This window comes from Lissotriton helveticus, chromosome 7 (assembly GCF_964261635.1).
Source record: "Lissotriton helveticus chromosome 7, aLisHel1.1, whole genome shotgun sequence".
Lineage (NCBI taxonomy): Eukaryota > Metazoa > Chordata > Amphibia > Caudata > Salamandridae > Lissotriton > Lissotriton helveticus.
The window spans coordinates 1,912,499,892-1,912,518,160 of record NC_136068.1 but is presented as its reverse complement, the minus strand read 5'-3'; the positions used below and the strand labels follow the sequence as shown (position 1 = coordinate 1,912,518,160).

The 18,269-nt window shown below is 46.4% G+C and overlaps 1 protein-coding gene across 1 annotated transcript in view; it reads left to right on the top strand.

Annotated features, from left to right (window-relative positions):
- LOC144767866 (scavenger receptor cysteine-rich domain-containing group B protein-like) overlaps positions 1-18,269 on the top strand; it is a 182,309-nt gene that overhangs the window by 50,031 nt on the left and 114,009 nt on the right. Inside the window, exon 2 of the mRNA XM_078651225.1 lies at positions 16,374-16,700. Coding sequence (XP_078507351.1) covers positions 16,374-16,700 — 327 coding nt within the window. The remainder of the gene's footprint in view (positions 1-16,373; positions 16,701-18,269) is intronic.

Sequence of the window (18,269 nt, the reverse complement as noted above, 5' to 3'; positions counted from 1 at the left end):
TCCGGGGTGGGGCGGTGCCCAAGCAAGTAGTGTGTGGAGATAGTGTACGGTTAAAGAAAGTGCAGCAACAATACAGTACGGTACCCGTCCCTCCCCCCTCAACCCCCTTCGAACTCCACACCAACACCCCCCGTGAACTATTTACGGTTCACCCTCTCCCTCTGTCCCCCCCTCCCACTCCCCCGCCAACTCCCCCCTCATGCAAACAACCAGTTCTCCCAAACCCCCCATCCCCTCCCCCGTGACATCTCTGAAACTTGTAGTCCCAGGCCTGTCCCATCGGGCAAGTCTGTGGTGAAGTACTTATATGGACGTCCAGCCACCGCTCTCGTCCCCCAGCCCCCCATCCCGGACCCAAACCTGCAAAATCAGTAAGGCTTTGAAGTTCTCCCCCCGGAGCTTCTCTATGCCGTCAGCGCAACTTCCACAACAGGAGCTGTGTCTCTGGCCGTCTCTGATACTGCATCCGCCCTGCCGGCTCTGATGGTGGGTGAGTCAGGTCGCAGCGGAGTGGCAGGCGTTCTTCTCCTCGACACCCAGCCATCCCTGGAGTTTTGCGAGGTGGAATTGTCTTCCTCTGCTGTGATCCCCAGGACCTCGCACGTCTCCCACAGGGAGCGTAGTTGGTGCAGCGCGCCATATCATCGAAAGATGAGGCGGAAGGGATGGCCCCAGGTATAAGACGTTTCATGCTCTCTCAAAAAGTCAGTCACTATTTTAAACGTTTTGCGTCTCAGAAGGGTAATTGCGGACAAGTCCTGGTACAGAGCAACAGGGTGGCCGCGAAAGACCAGAGATGGTTTCTTGCGTGCTTCCGCTAGGATGCGTTCTTTCAGCGGAAAGTCTGGGAGGAAGGTCAAGATATCCGGAGGTGGCGCCGACACGCGTCTCGGTGGACCCACCCTGTGCGCTCTGTCGATCCGGATTGGATAGTCCGCCGGCTCTCCCAGAAGTTCTCTGAACAGGTCTCGCAGGTATCCGGACACGTCCGTGCCCTCTTCCGTGGATGGAACTTGGCGGATGTTGTTGTGTCGTGACCTGTTTTCAAGATCTTCGTTGTGCAATTGAAGGTCCAGGTGTTGGTCGCGGAGACGCACCACCGCCTGTTGCAGCTGTGCAAGTTCGTCGTCAATTCGGTGGTTTGTGTTCTCAACGGTGGCAACTCGTTCTCCCAGATCGTCCACATCTTTGCGTATTTCACGTACCTCTCCCGCGACTTCCTGCTTCAGAGCTTGAAAATCATCCCTGAGGGTGCTGAAGAGGATTCTAGGAAGGATCTAGTGACAGGTGGTTCTCCCTCGTGCATGCTCTGCGAGCCTCCGGCTGAATTCGGCGATACGTGTCCCCTGTCTCCCCTGTTCTGGGGCCTGCTGAGCATCTCCGGGAGAGTGCAATCACCCCTCTTAACGCCTCTGTTACCCGCCATTGTAGCTAGGGCAGGGGCTGAATCCTGCGTTACCACCACAGTGTCCTGGTGATTCTCCAGACGTCACCCGGGAGCCGCTGCTGATGCTCCCCCAATCAGGGCGAGGGGCCGGTCGTTCGGGGCCTCCCCGCACACCTCTTCGGGTTCTGCAGTCGTCCCTCAGGCAGGACGCGGTCTTGCGTTCAATGGATTGTCTAGCCTGGCACGGTCCGCGGGGCGTCGCAGCTGTGACGTCTCCCCAATCCTGAGGATCTCCTTCACAGCTCACCCAGTGCTGACCCTTCGTAGTAGCGTGACCTCACTGGGCCCGGGCAGTTGGGGCTCTCCTCGCAACCATCCAGTGTCCACACAGCTCCGCCCCGCAATCCTACCTCTGGTGTCCGACAGGTGCTGAGCAGGCTCCAGTAGCGCCGCTGCCGGGCCACACTCGGGACCCCGAGATCAGGTGCTCCAGCGGTCGTAATAGCTGGGTGTCGCCAATCCCTGAGGTACGCGATGGGCCGCTCTGGACCCCGCCCTGCTCTCCGCTGCGTCTCCGTCTCGGCCCAGATCAGCGGACTCGCGGCCGACCCCAGTGTCCGCCTCCGTCGGTCGTCGGGCGCTACAGACAAGCGGCCCGTCCGCTAGGCCGCAGCCGCGGCTCCGGGTAGTACTCTGGGCCGATCCTCCAGGGCTGCCCCTCCCAGCGGGCCCCGGCCTGGGCACAGACCGTTCCGGTGCCTCAGAATCCCACCTCTGGCTATGGGCAGTCCGCGGGTGGGATCAGTGTGCTGCACGGGCCGCCGGTCCGCCCCCTCTCGAGCCTCCGTGGCCTGCCTCCGCTACCTGTGACACAGGGGCCGATCACCAGCGTCGGCTGTCCGGGTGCGCTAAGGCCTCTCCGCGGCCGAGTCTCGCGGGTCAGGAGACGCACAAGGTGCCTCCGCTGCTTCCGGCACTGCCGAGCACCAGCGGGGGGAGAAAGCACTGTGAAGTAGGGCTTGGGCCGGTTTCAGGATGGGGAGCCGCAAGGAGAAGCATCCTCACGCCCCTTCTTGGCAATTTTTAAAGCGCGCAAATACCCTGGGGTGTCTCGGCGCTCACTGATCAGAACGATGGCTATGGCAGATCTTAATGTGGGAATAACCAGGTTTTTAATTTCTTCCTAAAGCCAAGGAGCGTTGGTGCAGTTTTGATGGTGAGTGGGAGTGAATTCCATAGTCTGGCTGTGGAGATCACAAAGCATCTGTCACCCCAATTAGCTTTTTTTGTGCGTTGGACTTTGAGCAGATGAGCTGAGGATGAACGAAGGGTTCTTGAGTTTTCAAGCGGACGGAGGGCGTCCTTGAGAAATTGCGGGCCTAAGTTGTTGATTGCTTTGTAGGCAATACACAATGCCTTGAATTTTGTACGGCTCCTGACTGGGAGCCAATAAAGCTGTTGGATATAAGGGGAGATGGAGGTAAACTTGGGAATGCCCATCAAAACTCTAGCTGAGGCATTCTGCACTAGCTGAAGCCTATTAAGAATTTTTTCCTGTGCATTAAGAAGGAGGGCGTTACAGTAGTCTGTTTTGGCAAAAATAAGGGTGCTGATCAGTGTTTTTCCAGCTGAAGTGGGAAGGTAGGGAAGAAGCTTCTTGATCTTCTTCAACATGAAGAAGGAGGTAGAAACTACGGATTTGACATGATGGTGAAAGATCAGTCTGTCGTCAAATATGACTCCAAGGTTGTGAACCTTAGTAACGGGTTCTGGTGGAGGTCCCATCTCAATGGGCCACCATCGAGGGGACCAGGCAGGTTCCAGTTTCCCGAATTTCATGACCTCTGTCTTATCAGAGTTTAATTTTAGAAGTTTGATGACATCCAGGAATTGATAGCAAGCATTCTCTCTCGAAAGTTGGCTGCAATTGTCGCTCCATCATTATGTACAGATAGGACCAGTTGGGTGTCGTCGGCATAAGTCGTTAGACTAATGCCGTAAGACTTAATCACCCTCGCTAAGTCCGAAACATATATGTTAAACAGGGTCGGACTTAGCGAGGAGCCCTGTGGTACTCCGCAAGGAAGGGAGAAGGTATGGGAGAAGAAAGGGCCCAGCTTTACAGCCTGTGAACGGTTGGCCAGAAAGGAAGCAAAGAGTTCTTTGGCATTGTTCTGGATGCCAATTGTTGAGACACGGTCGATCAGGGTAGCATGATCGACGGTGTCGAACGCTGCAGATAGATCAAGCAGTATTAATACTGCCGCTCCTCCTTTGTCCAATGTCATTCTTATTTCGTCTGCTGCTTTTATTAAAGCAGTTTCGGTCCCGTGCCCCTGCCTGAACCCGAATTGGGTCTCGTCCAGTAGGTTGTTCTCATCGATAAATTTGGAAAGTTGTATGTTCATTGCTTTTTCGAATATTTTTGCTGGAAAGGGAAGACATGCAATAGGTCTATAACTGGATGGGGAGGAGGGATCAAGGGTGTTTTTTTTCAGGAGAGGCTTAATGATGGCCTTTTTCCAGACTGAAGGGTATGAGCCGGTAGTGAACATAGCATTACAAATATTCGTCAGTGCGGGGGAGATGGCGTCTGGGATGAGGTTGAGGATAGAAGGAGGACATGGATCCAGATGTCGCGTACAGCGCGCTCCGAGGGAGATTCGGATGGGGATTTGATTCGTACGGTCTCTGTATGACTCGTACGGAGTATGGCTCCTGTACAAATTTTACTTCGTCGTACGTACGGGGGACGTTGCAGGGTACGATTCGTACGGGAAAAACGCTCCGAACAGCTATTCGGGGTGGTTTTTCCCGAATCGGAATCGACCCCTTAATGTGCCAATAGAGTGTAGACTAATTTTCCCATGTTAACTTTAGCACAGGTAAGCAATGGTAAAGTGCACAGAGTCCTAAGGCCAACAAAAGAGAATTCAGCGAAACAGCAGGGATGAAAACAAAATGTATGGGGGATACTCATCCAAGGACGTCAGCTCTAACAATAGGCATTAGATTTTAGTTCATATTGAGCTAGGTGAGCAAATGAACAAAGCTTTAGGAAATCTATCCTGCTTGTCCATCAGTTTTCAGTGAATCATAAATCTGGCCCATGGGTTCTTTGGGACTTGATGCCACCTGCATAATCCTGTGTCTGGACTGCTCAGTTAAAGCAGCTGCCGACAGCTACTGTAATTGAGAGCAGGACTATGAGGAAGGGGGAATCTCTCCCTCCAACCCATTTGCCTTGAAGATGGCTTTTGAACATCCCACAAAGCCCTGTAAAGATACATGTTCAGGTAGACATTGAGCTGTCTCAGAAAGGCCGGCTTCGTTACCATTGAACATCTAGCAAGTAAGTCATCTCTGGACCTAAGGCTATTAATTCTCCTCCTTGAAGCCACCACCCTGCCACATAAGACGCCTGATGGCAGCACTTGCACTGTACAAGACATAAAAACAAACAGAATCAATCATTCTGCTGATGTACACCGCTAGGAAGCGAACGATATGGCCACCCGAGTGTTGCTTAAGTAAAGGAGAAGTGCGGTCCCCAGATGTACCTTTGGCTTTGCTCAATCTGTGATACACAGCACAGGACTGAGAGGGGCAACTGTGGAATCTATTACCCAGTTCTGAATGGAAGAGGAGAAACAGTGAACATGCTTTGTGTTTGTATGGTGCAGGCAAGTGTGAGAGATATATATTGTGCGTGTGGTGGCACATGAGGTAATTGCCTATAATTGTGTGCATGAATGTGAGTGAAAATTAGGTGTTTCTTTAAAAGGGGATGTAAAAGGCATCAAAAAGAATGGGCTACAGAAGGGATAATCTTGTGGATTGTGGAATTTCCCTGAAGCATCTTTCATTAACATTTTAAAGCATTTTGCTATGTCATTAAGTTTAGACAACTTCCTCAAATGTTTGCTTTTTATTTTCTTAGACTCTTAGCCCCTCCATTGTAAAGCAATAGCAATTTTCCAAACTTAACCACATATAATAAATCCTGTAGATAATCTTGCCCAACGCCTCCTAATCCTAAAATCCTCTTTCCCAAAGCTTCCCCAGTTCAAATAATTTAAACCCTCAAGAGTGGAGATCCTCCTCTGATCTTGTGCCTACCCTGTCCACAGCTGCTGCCTGCCCATGTCTGCCCCCTGCCCATGGCTGGCACATACCTTTTGTCTCCTCTGTAGATGTGTTTTCTTTTGTGTGTGTCTCACTTGCTAATGTGTCTCCCAATCCCTGTGTCTCCCAGTTCTCTGTGATCCAGGTATCTCCCCTTCCAGAGTCATTCCAGCTTGAGCTATGCTCCTGTCCTTGTGTCATGCATGCTGGACTATCAAGGGTGAAGGTGTAGCATGTTGTTGAGTGATGATTGGTGGTGTGATTGCTGGAAGGTGCTGGAAGGTGTATCTTTGTGTGGGCTGTGTTATTATGTGGAGTGGTACAGGGCAGTGTGATCAAGGAAACTGTGAGATTGAGTGAGTTATGGCACCATTGGGAGTAAGAAGGTTTTCTCTATCATGTGGAATAGCGTGGCATGTGCTAGAATCATGATACTACATGTGTCAAGGTATGGCATGTGTAACTAAGGGGCATATTATCAAGGGTGGCAATAGGGAATTGTTGCCGCTTTAGCGGCCGTTTTCGGCCGCAAAGCGGCGATAATTCTATCGCCCTATTAGCAAGCTGTCGCTAACAGCAGTTAGCGACAGCTTTTAGGTAATAGCGAGCGGTTTCGGGCACGCTTTGCATTTAGCGATATTAATCGCTAATGACATGCAAAGTGGGCATACCCAAACTGTTAGCGAATGAAAACAGTCGCTAACATCGCTATCGACTATTAGCAAGGCAGGCGTAGCAATGGAAATATTCACGCTAAGCGCGAATATCTCCAAATAATAACACCTGCCCAGACCAGTTCTTATATTAGTCTCCACTGGGTATGGGCTCCCAAGCAGTAAGGCAAAACCCTGCCTTAAATTGTATCACACAAAAAATGCCAGTACTGCTGATTAAATACTGAATTATTATTTGATTCTGTACATACGAACAAAACGCTATGCAAGAGGAGTTAATCCTAGAATCAATCTTTTGCAACTTTGCTTTTTATTTGCACATTTCTGATTTTAAAAATTTAATTATATTCACAAAATATTTCGAAACACATCACAAGAAGGAAACGTAAAATACATTCTATTTCATACCTCTATTTTCATCTCTCACTCATACTCATACATACTGGGGGATATGCATTCATCCGACTAACAATCTAAGATAACAAAGTGCTATATTTATACAATTTATATACAATGTTTTTTGAAGAAGAAACCATAGAGTGTCATTAGGGATATCAATCACTATCTCAACTTCTTATTTCTGTTCTCTTATGGTTTCGTTGTGACGACGTTACAAAGGAAGGTCTACGCGTTTCGAACTCTTTAAGTGGAGGGTTCTCGTCAGGACCATAGACTGTCAATGAAAAAACAGGGGACCTCTGTTAGAATACGTCATTTAGTGTTACAGAAGCTTTTTTTGGCTCAACACCCAGCTCTCTACCTCTTACCTCTCTGAGTGTCAGGTGGGGTGTGTTTCCTAGGTGTATCAACGTCCGCGGAGCGGGACCACCTACATAGTAAATATGTACACTCTTTTAGAAAATGACTCACAACAAACATTCAGTATCAAACACGCTCTAGGGCATACTTACTTAGAAATGATGTCTTTTCATTTCTTTTCTGTGAACAACAAAAACATGTGTGAGCCAGTTGGTCTCTTATTAGTGCTCACAACGTGGTCTATTATGGCAAGTTGGGGATCTTACCGGGTGTTTAAAAACGTTGTTCTTTAAACGCTATGCGTGAGCGTGTCAGCAGGTTCGCTGTCGAATTTCACACTGCACCTAGGGAAGGTTAACCTCCAATTACTCGTTATGAAGTTAAGGGGGTTTTCGCACATAAGGTCCCTTGAAACGCTCAAATCTAACGTACCTTACAGTTGTGGCATGTTCTCTGGGTCCCGGCTCACGATCTGGTGCATGCGGATTAAAGACGCTATGTACGCTGTGTTTGTGTGTCACATGTTGTCCCTTTGAAACGCGGGCGCCATCTTTGAATAGAACAGAAATAAGAAGTTGAGATAGTGATTGACATCCCTAATGACACTCTATGGTTTCTTCTTCAAAAAACATTGTATATAAATTGTATAAATATAGCACTTTGTTATCTTAGATTGTTAGTCGGATGAATGCATATCCCCCAGTATGTATGAGTATGAGTGAGAGATGAAAATAGAGGTATGAAATAGAATGTATTTTACGTTTCCTTCTTGTGATGTGTTTCGAAATATTTTGTGAATATAATTAAATTTTTGAAATCAGAAATGTGCAAATAAAAAGCAAAGTTGAAAAAGATTGATTCTAGGATTAACTCCTCTTGCATAGCGTTTTGTTCGTATGTACAGAATCAAATAATAATTCAGTATTTAATCAGCAGTACTGGCATTTTTTTGTGTGATACAATTTAAGGCAGGGTTTGGCCTTACTGCTTGGGAGCCCATACCCAGTGGAGACTAATATAAGAACCGGTCTGGGCAGGTGTTATTATTTGGAGATATTCGCGCTTAGCGTGAATATTTCCATCGCTACGCCTGCCTTGCTAATAGTCGATAGCGATGTTAGCGACTGTTTTCATTCGGTAACAGTTTGGGTACGCCCACTTTGCATGTCATTAGCGATTAATATCGCTAAATGCAAAGCGGGCCCGAAACCGCTCGCTATTACCTAAAAGCTGTCGCTAACTGCTGTTAGCGACAGCTTGCTAATAGGGCGATATTTTTTGTGTGATACAACAGACCTGTTCTTAGCCATGTTATCTAATAGGAGGTGGATAACATGGCTAAGAGCATTTCGTCACTAATGCGTGAATATCGCTGTATTCTCAGCGATATTCACGCATTTCGCCGCTATCGCCGGAAAATGTATCGCTTTGGAGATAAACGTTGCTAATAGCACGTTATCTCAGCGATAAATTCCGGAGATGCTCAGCGATAAAAAAATCATCGCTAAGCCTATTTAGCGATAAATATCGCTACTTGTTGGTAATATGCCCCTAAGTTGCCTATGCTGTGAGGTTGCTACAATGTGATATTTGCAGTGATATATACCAGCATGGTATTGTGCCCAGGGCTTACTGAAGGTTTGGTCAGAAAAAGATTGTGCGCACAACAGTCTCAGATGGTATGTTTCTGGATGCCATGCCCAATGTGTTTCTAAACATCTTTAAGGTTGGCCAGTGCTGATGATTCTGGGATTGTGGTCACCCAGAGGAGTATTGTACAACCAGTTGGAGACCTTATTGGAAGTGAGAGCATTGAAGCTGCAGATGAATTTTAAAGTTGGTCTTCTTCATATGTTTGGTTGACACCATGATTCTGGAGAAAAGTGGCGGTCAAGCCTACGAATAAATGTTGGATAGTCTAGCAAAATCTTTTGGAGTTACCCTATCCAAGATGGAGCATAAGTCTTTCCTGTGATGTCAGCTCATGTTTTAACCAGTTCTAAAAGAGGTAATCATGAGAGGAAGATGTGTCACAATGCAATAGTTTCTTTATATTTATTTAGTTCATATAGTTTACTTCATTGCCCCCTTGTTCTCTATTTTGTGCTCTATTTTTGATGTTTCTTTCTTGCAGCTAGATTCCTTTGGGATTCAACTTGTGGATTCTTTGGCCTGGCTCTTCTCTCTATATCAGGGGAAGATTGGCAACTAGATTATCTATTGTAAATTAAATATCCATCACCAATCATATACTATCAGAGCGCTGAGGAAGGGTTTTAGTTTTGCAGTTTTTTTCCACCTTACAATGACCTTCTGAAGGAGACACCTGACAAAGTTCATGTGTATTTCACTGTGAAGAGCAACACTGTGACTACTGGGAGAAGTCTCCCTTTTGTCAAGCAATCTAGAGGTAAATTGAACAGACCTTCACCACACTCAGTGTATGACAGGCTCAGAGTGAAGTGATGTAGAATGAAATAGGGAGGTGGACTTTTGTTTGAGATGGTAAGATTTGGAGTTCAATGGTCTGATGTTGTGTTAGGTGGTGTGCTGAATTTTGTGTTTTGTGACTGTGCAAGTTTTATCATGAGTGGATATGTGATGTGGGTAGCCTGTGATGTGGTATAAGATTATGTTGTGGTATAATGTGAGCTGATAATGGAGACAGAAGGCGTCTTGTCGTCCAGTGTGATGTTTTGGAATGTTAGAGGTGTGGTGAAGTACTTTGGTGATGTGGTGAGGTAGGTGCTGTGCAGTAAAGTTGGGGAATGATGTGGAGAGGTGTGGTGTGGTTGGGTAACTTTGGTATGGTGCTGATCTGCAGGGATTTGTTTTGATGTCCTGTGGAATGAGGTAGGCATGGGGTGCTACAGCGCGATGTGGTAAGGGTGAAGTGATTTAGTGCTTTAAAGATCTAAAGATCTGATGTTGTGTGGAACGGTGTGCAGCAACTTGTGGAATGCAGGTAGGTGGGTGATACTGTGTGTGTGGAATGATATAGACTGTTGTCTGGTGTGGTGATGTAAGGTGATATGTTGCTACGTGGCTGTAGGTCCATGGTGTATGATGTAGTCTTGGGTATTTACAGGGAGTGTGATATGATGCAGCAGGGTTTTGTGAGTTGCATTTTGCTGCTCTGTAAGTAGGGAAGTTGGGATGTTTTGCTGCGTGGTGTCATGTAGTTTAAGGCAGTGCGGCTTGATCCAGTGTTTTGCACTGCTGAATGGCCTGCTGCATCACGCGGCAGGAGGTCCTAAGGATGAAATGTCATCAGAGTGTTTAAAGGGTGGGTGTGACTTGATGTTTGACAAGTGATGTGTGATGATTACTGTGTTGTGTGGCCAATCTTGCTAATGTATATCGGGTGTGATGGAGTGTAAAAGTCTATTTTGCATCTTGTGGTGTGCAGTCGCATGGGTAGTATTTTGTGGAGTGTTGACTGGTGTTCTTGGATGAACGGGTGCATGTTGTGGTAGTTTTCTCCACTCTGGTGGTTTCATTTGTATGATGTGGAGATGTGTGGTTAGTGTCATGTGGTATGGAATTGTACATTGCAATTTGATGCTTGTGTTCGAAGTAGGCGGCGTGTTTTGCATGGCGCAGTATGAAAAATATATATATATATATTGTCATGTGATGTGACATGGTACAAATTGAGACTGTGTGGAATGGAGTCTTGCATTTAGTAGTATTTAGTCGTATATAGGGAATGTTGTTGCAAGGTTTGGCATGATGTGAGGGGACATCATATGTTGAGTGGAAGGGAGTGATTTGTTATTGGTGTTGTATGGAATGGTGTACTGGAGTGGTGTGTTGTGAAGTTTGGTGTAGTGCTGCATAATTTGCAAAGCTATTTAATGGTCCTGACACCAATCCGTTTTGAAGTGTTATGCAAGGAACTTGGGTGATTCCAGAGGGGATGCCAAGAGGTGGTCTCCAGTCAGTCTTTTGCATCTTTTGTTCCAAGGTTGGCTTGGAACTCCCTGAAGGTGCAGGGGACATTTCCATAACCCTTGGAGCATGCTGTGAAATGGGGAGGCTTTGACGGCCAGAATTTTCTAGAACTTCTGTCTCAACCCTAGGTTTGGGCTATGTCCCACCTAACACCTGCTTCTGGTTCTCCAAGGTCTTCAAGTTCACCCCTTTTAGCCTTTGGCCATGGCAGTCCTCATGTTTTTGATATTGAAAGCGGCCTTTGACGTTCCTGTAATATTCGTTTGCAGGATTGGCAACGTAGGGCTCTGGTCTGCTTTGCCTTCTGGTTTGCAGGTTTTGGCTGGAAGGTCAGTCCTTTAACAATTCCCTGAGTTCTTGTGCAAGGCGGCTTCCATACTCCATTGGCAGATTCTACCTTCTCCGTGTTCTCAATGTGCATGTGACTCTCTCCTCCACTTAGGCGGGTTGTCTTCAGAAGTCCAGTTTGTATCACTTTTGGAATGGCAAGACAGATCTAACTGGAACAGGCACAAATGGTCTAGGAGTGCAGAAGATTACCCGTAATCAGAGAACTCTATCTCAGGTGTAACGCTGAAGATGGTTTGCAGATATTTAAAGCTCTCGGTGGCGTGCATAAAGGGACCAAGAGGGCCACATTTCATTTATTTCTGGATCTATTTGTCATTGTACAACAAATATTTTGAACACTACTGTGGCAGCGAATACCTTCACATTCTTAGTTGTTAGCCTTGCGTAGTTTATTACTATCTGGATTCTGGCATCCTGACACTAAGTTACACTCACGGGAAACAAACTTAACAACGCGGTCAAAACACCGCAATACATTCACATTGCTGCTTTTACAACGCAAGTCATTACCTCGACTTGCACTGGAGGGCGCTCTAGACTAAGGAATAGTGTGATTTACTATTCCAGCACCTTCTCTACTGTACGTAAGCTGGAGTTGGAATAGTAAATCATAGTATTCCTAAGTACAGCACCCTACAGCGCAAGTCGTTGTAATGATTTGCGTTGTAAAATCAGCGTTGTAATGTACCGCAATCAAAATGATCACGTGGTAACATCATACATGCTCACTCACACAGGCACTGTCAGTTCCAGTTTTAGACCTCATATGTAAGTCTACTCTCCAGCAGACTGCACACCTTTCTCCACATTACATTCCTGTTCTGGGGTCCACTTTCCCATCCTGGTGCATTGTGGTACATTTGGAGCCCGATTTATACTTTGGCAGACAAAGTAATCTCCGTTGGCCCAGCGAAGGGCTTATCGTCTGTCAGGCCAAAACTAGTGCGGCGACCAAATTTAGAAATGACCGCCAAGCTGGTGGTCGATTCTAATGCATTGACAGGAACCACCATCACAGCATTTCTTGTTGGTGCTTTTTGAAGTCTGATGCACGGTGGTGTCAACATCACAGTCATTCATCACACTTTTATTATATTTTCAAAAAGAAAGCCCGAAAATATAATAGGAAATGCCCCCCTCGCTATTGGAGTAATTTCCCGTGGTGAAGGGAGCATTTAGATGTGTTTATTGCCCCTACCCACCAGGGACTTCCTGGAAGTGATGGGCAATGAACGTTGACCTCTTTGTTCACCCATCTATTTAGATGGGCCAAAATAGAGGTGAGCCTGTGAGGGCCCTTACTCAGTGGGGCCAGCAGAGGAGTCTATCTATAGTGGAGAATGAGTAATCTCTGCCATGGTTACACCAAAGGTCTGCTCTCATATAAATTGGGAAGGCAGACCATTATGTTGGTGATAAGGATACTCCGTTGTGATGGACTATCCTTACCATCAAGATATAATCCAGCCCCTTAGTACCTTCTGTTGTCAGACCTTGCCCCAGCCATCTTCTGGTGGTGGAGACCAGGCAAGCATCATTGTTCCTCACGCCTATAGTTATGCTTGCTTCCCCGACTTTTCTTAATCTCGATCTGAACTGTGTTCCTGGTTTTCTCGTTTGCGTTCTTCTGCTTGCTGTCTTTTACAAAGCATTCACTTCATTGGTGGTTCCAGAATACAGTTTAACCCCTCCCATGCTCATGACGAGCACAGCTCGTCATGAGCCAAGGTGGCCGTGTGCTCAAGACGAGCTGAGCGTGTCATGGCGGTCAGAATGCTCGCGCGCGGGGCTAATTCCCCCGCTGTGCTGAAAGTTCTGAAGAAACGGGTGTGGCCGTGACAAGCTCAGCTCGTCATGAGCACACGGCCACCATGGCTCATGATGAGCTGAGCTCATCAGGAGCACCGGGGCGCTGTGCGCACCCCCGGTCCCTCAGCACAGCAGGGGATTTAACCCCGCTGTGCACTCTACATCGAGCAAAGCACAACACTGGCCCTTCTGTCCTACAGCAATTGGTCAACCCGGACTATGCTAATAGGGACGAGAGATCAAACAATCTTGAACAGCTTTTTGTTCCCAGCATTAAGAGCTAGAAGTGGGGGGTAGGTATTTCACTTACCTTGCATCAAAGCTTTGGATCTCTCTGCCTACTGGTCATTTCAGAATGGAGGACAACTTTATGAGTTTCAGAAACAAGCTTAAAGCTCCTTTCCTCCCGTAAATCCGAAATCGTCTAGTCTTTTTAACTCACTCCAACCAGTCGAACAGTGTTGGGAAGCCCAATTTCGGGTGGCCATGAATTCTGTAGAATAGAAGAGTAGAATTGAATTGGTGGTTCCCTGATTCCCATCACCTGGTTGATGACCCCCACCTGCCCCTCCCTCAGCACCTGAGCTCCTCTTCTGTGCTTCCAGTTATTCCTACCCTTTAAGCTCATGTGCAGTGGCTTGTCTCAGTTCTTGCTGCTTAGGCCACACTCATCTCAGCTTTGCTACTATGCTTTCAGGCTTGTTTACTGATTCTGGATTCTTTGTTTTGTTAATTATTTGCCCATATCCTGTATTGCTTCTTGGGGTATCTGTTTATGTCCTTTGTTGCTACCTCCTCTCTGCCCCTCTTGTATCCCAGTATGTCTAGTTCTGTTTGTTTTTTCCCTACTCTGACTTTATTGATGTACAGATTCTTAGTCCTCAAATCTTTTCTCCCTTGTGCTATATTCCAATCCTGCCCTTGTTTCCTGTAGGTTATATTTCCTGGATTTCATTGTTTTCATCTCTGCAGACTTTGAGTCCAGTCTTGTGCCTGTTCTTAGAATCCAGTCTCGTTTTTCCCTGAGCCATGTTCTTGTTTTCAGTGTTACCTGCTCTGCTTCTTTTTATCCTCTCATGTGGCTGTGTTGATAGCTTTATTATTCTAACAGAAGTTTCCTGTGAGATTCTGAGGGGCATATTACCAACTAATAATAATTATTTCTATGTTGGTTTAGTGGCAATATTTTTATAGCCGAGCTGCGGCGATTTTTATCGCTTAGGAACCTTGCTATTATCAAGGTCTATCTCCTAAGCGATAAAAATTGGCCGAAATGCATGAATATCGCTGAAAAGTCAGCGATATTCATGCATTACCGAGCTAATGCTCTTAGCCATGTTATCCACCTACCATAGGATAACATGGCTAAGAACTGCTCAGGGCAGGTGTTAGCTTTTGGAGATATTCGCGCTTAGCGGGAATATCTCCAAAAGTTGGTAATAGGAGATAGCGATGTTAGCGACTGTTTCCAGTCGCTAACATCTTGGCACGCCCACTTTGCATGTCATTAGTGATAAATATCACTGACATGCAAAGCGGGGCCCAAGATGATCGCTATCTCCTACTAGCTGTCGCTAACTGATGTTAGCGACAGCTAGGTAATAGGGAGATAATTCTATCCCCGCTTTCTTGGCTTTTAAAGCCAAAAAAGCGGAGCTAAACCCCCTTGATAATACGCCCCTGAGACCTCTCTTACACACAGATTCTCTTCGTCCATTATATCTGTGCCAGACTCTCCGATTACCTCCTCCTTGCTTTATTGTAAGATGCTTAATTTGTAATTAATAAATAAATAAATACGTGCCAGGGCTCTGATCAGGAGGGCACTGCAGCCTCACCACACATTGCCCCCGCCACCGCTGCCAATGATAGTAACAAAACAGGTAGTAACCACCACACTCCTACAAGTGTGACAATTCAGACTACTTCAGGAACCCACAGATATAAGAATGGCTGCGGTGGCAGGTAATAGTCATTTTAATGCATATTGCATTAATAATTACCTGCTGTTGTAGTCATCTCTAAATTAGTCAGACAGCACCCCCTTGAACTTTAGATGTGCGCACACCAGTTACAAGTGGATTGTGGTATTGGAACCATTTCTGCTCACCTTGCTTGATGCTGCTGTGTGAATACAAATCTTAATCAATATTTAATATCCTGGGGACGAATTTCAATGTAACCCTTAGTGACGCCACGAGTCAGAGTGAAACTGGGGAGAAGCACTCCTTGGCAGCTGCAACAGGAACCTACGAGAGAGGAACCTGCAGCTGAACTGTTTCTAGAAGGATCGCCAGATAAACACTCTCTAGATACCCCGCTTTTGAAAAAAGACAATACTATTGTTAGAAATGGTCTGGAATCGTAAATTTATAGATTTGTTCATAGCTATTTCTTTGCAGATAATCACTACGAACTGGAAAGATACCTCAAAAATCTCTTACAATGCTTGGTGGAATTTGATATGTCATCATCACGGACTTGATCGTGCCTATGCTACGACTACCCCTCTTTTGATTAAAAGAGATTTGTTATTTGTACCTTTAACTGATTTTCTTTCCAGACGTATATCCTAATATGCCTCAATTCATGTTTTATTTCAAGTTTCTGTATTGCCTGCTTTTACTTTCCCTTCCCTCTCTTTCTTTCTCCCCCTTTTTTTTTCCTTTCTTTCTCTTTTTCCCATTCTTCGCAAAAATATGAAAAAAAGCATTTTCTCTTAGTATGTAATTTACTATTCCCATTTTGGGATTTTTTTTTTTAATTCACCTTTGTATTGTACTTTTCCATTTGCTTAAATTTTCTTACTGACTGTGATTTTGTACTAATGTTTTACTTGGTATATTTGATTCAATAAAGGTTTCTAAACTCAAAAAAAGAAATGGTCTGGAATAATTGATATGCATTTCATGGTTTTTTGATCATTTTGCTTTTAACCCTAATGTTTGTATACACACCAAACATCTCTTTACCGATACGTATTAACCAATATGATTTATAATTAGAATTGTGTGAATTCCAATATTAGTATTTTGTGCTGTTTAAGTGATCCAATGCTGTGTGTGGATTTATATTTATTTGCACGTGGTGTGACTCACATATCTCTCCTTGTTTAGGGGCTTCGGGGAGGGGAATCGTACATGTAAATGAATTATTTAATCTTATTAATAAAATGAATACTTTTTCAAACCTAAAAAATAAAGAATTGTATGAATTGAAATGCCCGATGCCTCTATCCATCTAACTCCTTTTCCTCTTAGTTGCGCGGTTGTCACGTGGCAGGCTCACCCTCTCCTCTCTCTCGCCCTCTGCAGGTGTCGCCCAGCTGAGGCTGGTGGACGGGTCAGATGCGTGCCAAGGCAGGGTGGAGGTGTCCTACAGTGGCTTGGACGGGCCCCTGTGCCCCCAGGGCTGGGGCTTCAGCAACGCTGCCGTTGTGTGCACTCAGCTGGGCTGTGGACCTGTTAAAAGACACACAACACAGGCTCTCTTTGGGTCTGGCTGGGGTCCCAGATGCCTTGCTAACCTCAACTGCTTTGGCACAGAGAAGCACACATCTGTTTGCAAAACACGGGGCAGAGGCCTTGAATGGAAGGGGGCGGAGCACAGCTGGGCAGCCTCGCTCGTCTGTTCAAACTCAAGTGAGTACACATGCATGTTTAGTCCCTGTTAGATGGTGCAGGTTTCCATTTGACCTGTAGGTGGCCAAGCCTGTCATCTAAGACAATTTAGTGACAACATGTGTCCCAATAACTGGCGAGACACCTATACCCTGAGCAGAGATGACAATACTGTGTAGTTTAAGTGCTGCTTCATAAAGAACCTCTGCCGTTCCTAAGCGCTTTAAGAAATATTCCTATTAGCCAAGGTGGTAGTGCTCAATTTACTGACCTCAGAAGGATGGAGGGCTGAGTCTGCCTCACTGTTATTTAGATTTTTGAGCTGAATGTGTCAGCTATAAACATTAACTCATGAGGTGGCTTGTCAAATGCACCATGTATATAGGACACATGGAAAGCCCTGGTAGTCCGAGAGGTAGTGACTGGTTTCAGGGCGCTAGAAAATCAAGTCTGCACCTCAGTGGCATGTACTTCACTCACAGGCACAAACATGATTTGCTGCTGTGAAGGAATTGTTCTCTTGGCTTCTGGGTCAGACTCTTAGGATAGGAAATGGTGCATAAGTTTCCCTTCAGTTGTATCTGCAAACCTTGTGGCCTATTGGACTAAATTTCTGGAGAGCTGTGGTGCACACCAAATATTTGGCCTGCTCTAAGAAGTGAATCTGGGTGCGAGAGCCCCAGGTACACTTTGGAGGAGTCGGACTTCCTTGCTCCCTCGGTGCCCCGCGGAAACGAGATCAGCATTGCACCGTAGACCCTCACCCTACAGTGCTTATTTGTAAATATATACCTACCAGGAGGCCTTTGCAGGAGGCAGCACCATTGCTCCCACCAGCGCTGCCAATGACAGCACCAATACAACTACTAAACACCATGGGGCAGATTTACAAGCATTTTGGGACATATTTACGCCGCCGTTGCGTCACTTCTGTGATGCAGCGGCCGCGTAAACCATGTGCCATGTTGCGCCTTATTTAAAACGTGACGCATCTAGGGAGATGCGTCACGTTGTAAAACCCTGCGCCGCATGAAACCTGCGTCAGGTTTCATGTGGGCGTTCCGGCGCGGGGGGGCGTTCCGGCGCAAGAACGCCTCGTAAAGGTGACGCCGTGAAATCTACAAGATTCCACTCAGTCACTTTTACGGCCATGCTGCGTCTAAACCCTGCGCCTGCTTGAAGCAGGCGTAAGGAGTGACACAGCATGTTAGGCATAGGGCGCCCGTGAGCCTTGCTGGAGCTGCGTCGTGCATGCAACACGACTGCCGCCTTTACGCCAATGGATACGACACGCACCTGCCCATCCGTGCGCCACGGCACGCCGCATTGTAAATGCGGCACATCACTGATGGCTCATGGGCGGTTTTGTGTGTCGCAAGTTTTCTGGGGCATCCCTGCTGATTTGCAGAGAAGCGCCAGACCTTGTTACTCTGCCCCCCCATACACTTAAAAGTGTACATTTAAGACTGTTCCAGGTCCCCAGAGTTATGAGAATAGCTTGGCGCGACAGGTGTTAGCCACTTTTTATGTATATTGAATTAATAAACAATTGTTGTTGTGCTGGTGTCTAAATTAGATCAACAGCGTCAT